The sequence below is a fragment of the Peromyscus eremicus genome, chromosome 23 (genome assembly GCF_949786415.1).
Source record: "Peromyscus eremicus chromosome 23, PerEre_H2_v1, whole genome shotgun sequence".
NCBI classification, from domain to species: domain Eukaryota; kingdom Metazoa; phylum Chordata; class Mammalia; order Rodentia; family Cricetidae; genus Peromyscus; species Peromyscus eremicus.
The window spans coordinates 4,819,605-4,828,000 of record NC_081438.1 but is presented as its reverse complement, the minus strand read 5'-3'; the positions used below and the strand labels follow the sequence as shown (position 1 = coordinate 4,828,000).

Here is an 8,396-nt window from a genome sequence, read left to right as displayed (position 1 = left end):
GATGGGAGGGTCCCATATGTGGTTTTTATTTAAGATGTTCCCCAACTTTCTGTGCTGAGGATGTGGCTCAGTGGTAGAGCCCTTGCCTAGTGAGCACGACTGTGTAGGTGTGATCCCCAGCACCAACACCCCAGCACTGACTCTCGTCATCCCACTCAGGAGGCCGAAGCACCAGACTGGCAGCTCTCGGGCCAGTTTGAGCTACACAGAGACTCTTTCAGACGAACAATAAAACAAGGAGTCAGTACCAGGCAGGCGCAGCACCTAGTCTATGACTTGGGTCACCTGATAATTTATTTTCCTTTTTCTCTTTGGTGCTGGGGACAGAACTTGAGGCCCTGTGGCCAAGCCTGCACCTACCACCCAGCAGGTCTCCGCACTCTGGCACCTTATTTTCAGTGACTGAACTGACTTAAGACACGCTACTACGGACAGTATATTAACAAATCTGGGGTAAGAGGATTCTGGGGGAAAGTAGGGTGATATCTTTCCTTCCCTTCCAGACAATGTTGTTAGGTCTGTGTGGGCTGGGGAAGAGGTATAAAAGTTTTTCTGGGCCTCAGTAGCTTGGAGACCCCTCCCCCTCACTCTTCAAGACCACTTGTCACACCAGGCTGGGCAGGTGGGGGAGATGGAAGCTGAGACTCAGTCTCAAAAGCTGGAAGAGCCCTCCTTCCTGAGGTAATAGAATGTTCTGGAACCGCAAGTCCATCCCCTTGCTCAGGCCTCTCCGCACACACCCACTCCTTTGCTTGGACTCTTGGACAGGCCCAACTAAAGTCACTTGTGGGCAGAGGCGGTGCTGGAACCTGGAGGGAGTGTGGCTTGGCCCCGCCCTGACCCCGTGGGTACCTCACCCTCAAGAGCCGGTGGCCATGGTGCCTACAGCCTGACGTCAGTTTTCAGCACGCTCTGCTGGTGGGCACGGGGGAGCCTCCCTGGCTTTCTTGGTCTTTTTCTTCCTTTTCTTCTTTTTGGTCCCAAGTGACGCTGGGTCCCCGTTGACGCTGCCTGCCTCCTTTACCGGTTTCAGGCCTGCGGCTCCGGCCAGGTCAATGTCGGCCTCCTTCCTGGCTTTCTTTTTCAGCTTCTTCTTCTTCTTCTTCTCCGCCTCCCTCTCCACCTCGGCAGGACAGTGTATGGCCGACTCCTGGAGAATGTCCGACGCGGACACAGCTGCCTCCCGGCATCTCTGCCACTCCTCGTCACTGTCTTCGCTGCTGCCGGGAGAGCAGTCGGATTAGCCGGTGTCTGGACGGGCCTCACAGCTGCCCTGCCACCTCCAGACCAGGTGGAGGCGGCCAAGCAGCTCGGGCTCAGGGGCGAGGCAGCCTCAAGGTCGGCTTCTTGGCCATGTGACCTTAACTCTCTGACCTCAGTACTCTGATCTACAACAAGGACCTTGAGAGCACCCAAACCTCACAGAGCGTCTCAGGAGGCAAGGATGATGAAGGAAGCCATCTGGCGCAAGATGGCTGCTCATGACGTGTGGAGATCCTTAGCTCCCCCTAGAAGACCCTGTGCACTTCCTGTTGGGGCACACTGTCCTGTGATCTGATAGGCCTCTTCCCTTGGTCTGGACCTGACTGGGGCCACGTAGCTACTTCACGGGATCAGCCAGGAGAGGAGAGGCTGTGAACTCTCACCTGGAGCTGGGGGGCTGGCGCTTTCGGCAGCGTTTCTGAGAAGCTTCCTTCTCGTGGCCTCCGGGGATGGATGTGAAGAAAAGGCGGAAGCCTAAGAATCATGGGGGCAGAGTCAGCAATCGGAGAAGCGGGCACCGACCCTTCCTCCGGTGCGGAGGCTACAGCCTGTCCTCAGGCACCCCTGCCATGTGCATGTAAACTGAAGCTTGTCTGAGGAAGGGCTGGCTTGTTCTCCTGTGGAGCTGGAGATTGGAGGGAGGGGTATAGGGGAGAAGGGAAGCAGGGATGAGGGGTGGAGAATGACTCCAATCCAGACAGCAAGCTTCAGAGGCTTCTGGTGGATTTTGTTTTGAGACAGGGTCTCTCTATATAGTCCTTGCTGTCCTGCAGCTTGCTCCATAGACCAGGCTGGCCTCGAACTCAAGAGATCCACCTGCCTCTGTCTTGAGTGCAGGGATTAAAAGTGTATGCCACCACACCCAGCCTTCAGAAGCTTCCGGAAGATAGCAGCTGAGTCTCTTACCTGTGGCAGCCTCCAAAGAGGCCCAAGTATAGGACAGGGTCAGACAAGAGTGGGTGGGAAAGACTGTGGGCTGAGAAAGTAAGATGCTTCTGCCGGTACCAGGGCAAGTGAGGGGTCTCAGAGCTGGCTCATTCTGGGAATGGGGTACCATAATTCCCGCCTCAGAGTGCGGGGAGAGCAAATGCAAGGAGAAACCCATGGCACAGTGCTGCCGCCCTGTGGCGCTGGCAGAATGTCCCACGGCGCCACAGACACACAGCGGCGCCTCCCAGGGCGCTGCACCCACCCACCCAGTGGCACCTCCCCACGGCAGCATTTATGAGCACTTTAAGGACTCACCATCCTCCTCCTCCTCTGCCACCTGCTGCACCTCCACCTTGCGCGGCTTCTTCCACACTTCTGAGATGGCGATGGAGCTGAGGGAGAGGAGGTGCCAGACTTAGGATGGCATTTCGGGTACCAACAAAAGCACCTTTTGTTTTTTTTTTTTTTTTCTTTTTTTTTTCTTTTTTTTTTTAGATTTATTTATTTATTATGTACACAGTGTTCTGCCTACATGCATGCCTGCAGGCCAGAAGAGGGCACCAGATCTCACTACAGATGGTTGTGAGCCACCATGTGGTTGCTGGGAATTGAACTCAGGACCTCTGGAAGAATAGCCAGTGCTCTTAACCGCTGAGCCACCTCTCCAGCCCGCACCTTTTGTTTTTAAATTTAAAAAATTTTCCTTTCTTTCTTTTTTTTTTTTTTTTTGCTGGGTTTGGGGCACAAGATTGTAATCCCAGAATCTGGGAGGTTAAGGCAAGGGGATCATGAGATAAAGGGCGCTCCTGCTCACCTGTCCAGCATGGCTCCCAGCTTCTTGGCCACGTGGGCTCGGAACTCAGGAGTGGTCTGAAGCTCATTGGCATCTTCGTTGTGCTGGTTCACTTCACGCCTGAAACACACGACAGGACATCACTTTCTGACAGCTTAGAAGCTGCTCCCACAAGGGAGGGACCACTTGTCTTGTTCCCGCTGACACCCTGCGGTCTAACCTAGCACCTGGAACACACAGGGGACCGATATTTGTTCAATGACTCAGAGAAGCTTCTTTTTTTTTTTTGATTTTTCGAGACAGGTTTCTCTGTGTAACAGAGTCCTGGCTGTCCTGGAACTCGCCTTGTAGACCAGGCTGGCCTCGAACTCACAGAGATCCTCCTGCCTCTGCCTCCCGAGTGCTGGGATTAAAGGCGTCCGCCACCACCGCCGGGCCCAGAGAAGCTTCTTTCCAGAGCACAGTACCTGAGGCTTGGCTGGGACGCTGGCACCTGTTTACCTGCTGCATCTGTGGAGCGATGAAAACATGATGTTTAGAGTGAACCACCGCGGCTGTGGGCTGGGCACATTTTAAATGACTCACATGTATAACTCAAGGATTCCCCCCTTCCATTTGAGAGGTGACCATTATCCTCATTCTGCCAAAGAGACGTGAAAAATAATTTGGCTAGAGTCTAAAAACTAATTTTTTTTTTTTTTGGTTTTTCGAGACAAGGTGTAGCTTTGCACCTTTCCTGGATCTCACTCTGTAGCCCAGGCTGGTCTTGAACTCACAAAGATTCACCTGCCTCTGCCTCCCGAGTGCTGGGATTAAAGGCGTGCACCACCACTGCCCGGCTAATTTTTTTTTTTAAATGAGATTTTGTTACATAGCCCAGGTTAGCCCTGAGTTCATGCATGACTAATAGCTGATTTAACGGGAGCTAGAAGGAGGGTACAAAAGGAGGGTACAGAAGGAGGGTACAGGTCACTCGGTTCCAGAGGCCCGTTAATGTTTAACAGGCAAGCCTAGTGTGATGTGATTATGGTTTATTGAGTGCCTACTATGCGGGGCTGTATGCTGTGGAAGAAGAGACTGGCTTTTGTCATGGTCACTGGGGACGATGATGGTGGAGTCCGCTGGACAAAGTGACGGATGGCTGAACTAATAAGCAGGTGCCCCGCCTGCCGAATAACTCAGACAAATGTCGGTGTCCTCCGAGGACTGACGTTCTTGGTGAGAACAGACGCTAAATGACGGTAACACAATATAAAATCGGGTGATAGCAACAGTGTATAAAAAACACGCACAACAAAGGAGAGGCGAGGAGCACAGTGTGGGGGACTTTTCCTCCAAAGGTGGGCAAGGAGGGCTCTGCAAGGTAACAGCTGGGCAGAAACCTGAGAGAGGCGAAGGGGTGAGTCGAGTGGTGCCTGGAGTCTTTCAGGCAGACGGAGGCAAGCCCGCAAAGCAGGAAGGAACCTGCGGTGCTGAAAGCCACCTGGAGGCTGGTGTGGCCAGGAGAGGAGCAGAGAGAGAGACTGTGGGGGTCGATCACCCAGGCCTCCCAGGAAGGCGGCATGAGGACTTGGGTTCTGAGAAAGAGGAGTTGATGGAGGAGTCAAGGTCTCCAGCGACACAAACCGGCTTAGGTTTTTATAGACTATCTCAGGCCACTAGACAGAAGACCCAAGAGGACAAAGGCTGACGGGGGTCTGCTCACATCACTGAGGGCTCTGAATACAGACAGTGTAATGATGGAGTCTACACAGTGGGATGGGCTGGATGTTGTACGAGAGGGACAATGGATGATGGCTGAGATTCTGAGGTGGACAATGGGACCAGGATGGTCACTTGATGGCTCCTAGCACAATGCAGAGTACGGTGCATTAACTCCAGAGCCACCATTGTGTCTACGTCACTGTGTGTTCACAGTGTGTCTGCCTGATACACTGTTCTATGTCAATGCACTCTCAAATGCCTGATGCCCCTGGATATGATGTGTGGGAGATGGTCATCTGTCTTCTATAGCACGGAGTCATGAAGAGTAGCTCCCATTATGACTATGGCAAGGTCCTCCCAGGAAACAGAAAACAGTGTCAAACTCCAGACCCGGGGCGAGTCATTTAACCCCCTCCCCACAAGCTTTTGTTTTTTACATCTCTAAACTGAGGAGATTACCTTTCAGCAATGGCAAGATCACTTTTTAAAAAGTATGGCAGCACATGCCTTTAATCCCAGCACTCAGAAGGCAGAGGCAGACAGATCTCTGTGAGTTAGAGGCCAGCCTGGTCTACATTAGTGAATTCCACGACAGTCAGGGCGACAGAGAGACCCTGTCTCAAAACAAAAACAAACAAAAAACAAAACCAATACAAACAAAACATCTTTCATAGTTAGTGTTATACACTGTTTTCATGTCCATCCCCTTCCTAGACTTGAAACGTTTATTATTCCACCATGGGTTTTGGGGATCCAACTCAGCTTGCAGGCTTGTGTGGCAATTGCTGAGCCAACTGCCGATCTAGAGATGGGTCTGAAGATTACAGGAATTTTAAAGTAGAGAAGAGTGTAAATGATTTCTTTCCAACTCTGTATTGTGAATAAAAATACTTCAGTGTATCCCTAAGTAAAAGAGTGTAATGGAAGGGATATAATAACAGTATGGTGACTTCCGCTGCAACCAAGTAACGGGCATTGTCAAATGTCTGGCTTGTCGCTCACATGCATGACGGGAAAAGATGCCAACTTTAACTCGGAGTTAATGAAAGTAAAGATGCTGTATTTTTTCTATTTCAAATCATAGGACCTGTTGGATTCTCTATCCATGATTAAGAATCCCTATAGTGGCAGATTTCGGATTCACTTCCAGTTTGCTAGGGAATCACAGTTAGACACACTCACTGGTGACCTGGAGTGGGACAGCATGCGAGGGCCGGGAAAGACAGGATTCTGAGAACACAGGCAGGGGTTGCATCTCGGTCATGGTTACCTCCCCAGAGAAGAGCAGTAAGGACGCGTGGAGGAAAGCGCCGTCAGGAGACATTTAGGTCCCTCGGCTCTCTCCGCTGGAATAAAGGAGTCGCCCTCCACCCTTGGTGTGACTCTGACCCCCAGATGGTTTCAGGAGCTTCTGGAAGCCCCTCGAAGACGCCAAGACGCCGCGACTGCATCCCACCATCCATCCCTCCCCGGGCCCAGGGGAGGAACCCCGCCCTTCGGACAGCCCCCTACCGGCTCTGGATTTCTCCGTCCCCCGCGGGCGCTGCTCCAGCCCCCAGGCGGGCATCGCCGCCTCGCGGCACCGCGCCAGCTCCTCCGCATCGCTGTTGCTGCTGCTGCAGCTCTCGGAATCGCTCATGGTACCGCTGGGCGCCACCATCTTGACGTGCCGCAGAGGATGGTGGGGAAAGCGCCCATGTTGGATGTGACCTCCCCTTTCCCATGACCCACGTGAGCGCGAGGGACGCTCAGAGCATCATGGGGATTGTAGTTCTCAGGCCGCCACTGGCGGTGAACCGTCCTGAAAGATGAGCTGTAGGAGGGTCCATGAGATGACCACCTTCTCCAATCCATTTTTTCCTTTTCCTTTTCTTTTTTTTTCTCTTCTCTTTTCCTTAGCCTTTATTTTCTTTTCTTCCTTCCCTCCTTCCCTTTACCCCCTCTCTCTATTTCTTTCTTTCTTTCTTTCTTTCTTTTTTTTTGCTTTTCGAGACAGGGTTACTCTGTGTAGCTTTGCGCCTTTCCTGGAACTCTCTTTGGAGACCAGGCTGGCCTCGAACTCATAGAGATCCACCTGCCTCTGCCTCCTGAGTGCTGGGATTAAAGGCGTGCGCCACCACCGCCCAGCCCTCTATTTCTTGAATATTTCTTTGTTTGTTTGTTTGTTTTGATACAGGGTCTTGCTGTGTCGCTTACGCTGGCCTGGAGTTTTCGATCCTTTTGCATCACCCTCCTGTGGTCTGGGGTTATAGGCATGTACCCTCAAGCCTGGCTTCCAATCTTTACTGGATGGGGGGAAATGAGATACACATAGGGAACAGTAATATCCTAAAGTCAGACAAGGAGGTAATAACAGAAGCAGGATTAGTTCTTTTTTTTTTTTTTCTTTTTAAGGAAAAATGAATTTTTTTTGCGATTTGATGAAATTGGGAAGGCTAACTGCCTTTTTTAGTTCATATTTTGATCTTAGGAAGATTGTTCAACTATAGGCTTTCTACAAACAAGAAGACAGGTCAGAATGACTCTTGGAATAGCCGAGGCCTTGCCAGTTACAGCAGTCCATAAGACAGCTGCAGATTAACACTTAAGATCTGGTTTAAGATGCAGACTCTGGTCTCTAAATTCCTCCTGTGACTGGTACATAAAGTGAGCCTGAGGAAGGGTTGGATGAACAGTTTAGTCTGAGAAATACTGCGATTTTGTGCCCTCCCCCGAGCATCTTATACTGTGGGGAACTGAATGTGGAGGTCATGAAAAATTTGGCAATAATAAAGGTTCTGAATTTGCAAAAAGAGCAAACACATTTCAAAACCAAGCATGTGATGAACCTGTGATGTTTCTGGTGCTTGCAAAACTTTACTGCGGCATTGAACTCATGATATGCACACAGTACTGCATATGTCTTCAGACACGAAACACCAATGAATGCTGAAACTCCTTGGCATGGCTTTGAGACTAACGCATGCCATGAGCTGCAGTGTTCTTACTGTACATACAAAGTTGTCTGCTCTAAGGAAACACAACGGTTTGATTGCGGGAAGCAAAGAATGCTTTTTTTTAAAATGTCATTCCTTAGCACATATCAAATTACTACATCTTTGGATTGTTTTCTATTACAATATTTGATTGTAAAAGTTACTAACTTGGGGCTGGAGAGATGACTCAGAGGTTAAGAGCTGACTGCTCTTGCAGAGGTCTTGAATTCAATTCCCAGCAACCATCTGGCGCCCTCTTCTGGCTTGCAGGCATACATGCAGACAGAACACTGTATACATAATAAATAAATAAATAAATAAATAAATAAATAAATAAATAAATAAATAAACAAACAAACAAACAAACAAACAAACAAACAAACAAATAAATAAATAAATAAATAAATAAATAAATAAATCTAAAAATGGTTGACTTTTGCCCTAGGTTTAGGGCAGCGTTTCCAACAACTTCTGGAATGGCCTTAGACGTGTGTCAGCTGTTTTGCACGGTGTATTTCTGAGAAGAGGCATTCTCAGCACTGATGATTATAGAACCAAAATATTGATCCACTCTGACAAACATTGAAGAAGTTCTGTGGCCCACAGTATCAAATATTTAGGCAAGATTATGTAAAATTAAGCAAACATATCAATCTCGTTAACATGCAACATTGCTTCTGTCTATGTTTCCCTTGTGTGCATTTATGCATGTTTATGTGTGTGTAGATACA

The 8,396-nt window shown here is 49.6% G+C and overlaps 1 protein-coding gene across 2 annotated transcripts; it reads right to left on the bottom strand.

Annotated features, from left to right (window-relative positions):
- Positions 1-241: 241 nt before the first annotated feature.
- C23H12orf43 (chromosome 23 C12orf43 homolog) lies at positions 242-6,411 on the bottom strand. Of its 2 annotated transcripts, none has more exons than XM_059249032.1 (6): positions 6,203-6,411; positions 3,454-3,496; positions 3,008-3,106; positions 2,509-2,585; positions 1,647-1,737; positions 242-1,220 (listed from the first exon to the last, which is right to left on the bottom strand). In XM_059249032.1, the coding sequence occupies exons 1-6, from the start codon at positions 6,348-6,350 to the stop codon at positions 896-898; spliced, it is 783 nt and encodes a 260-aa protein (XP_059105015.1). In that variant the 5' UTR covers positions 6,351-6,411; the 3' UTR covers positions 242-895. The 2 variants fall into 2 exon arrangements, with proteins under 2 accessions (XP_059105015.1, XP_059105016.1); XM_059249033.1 differs by having other exon boundaries at positions 242-1,217.
- Between the last annotated feature and the right edge of the window lie 1,985 nt (positions 6,412-8,396).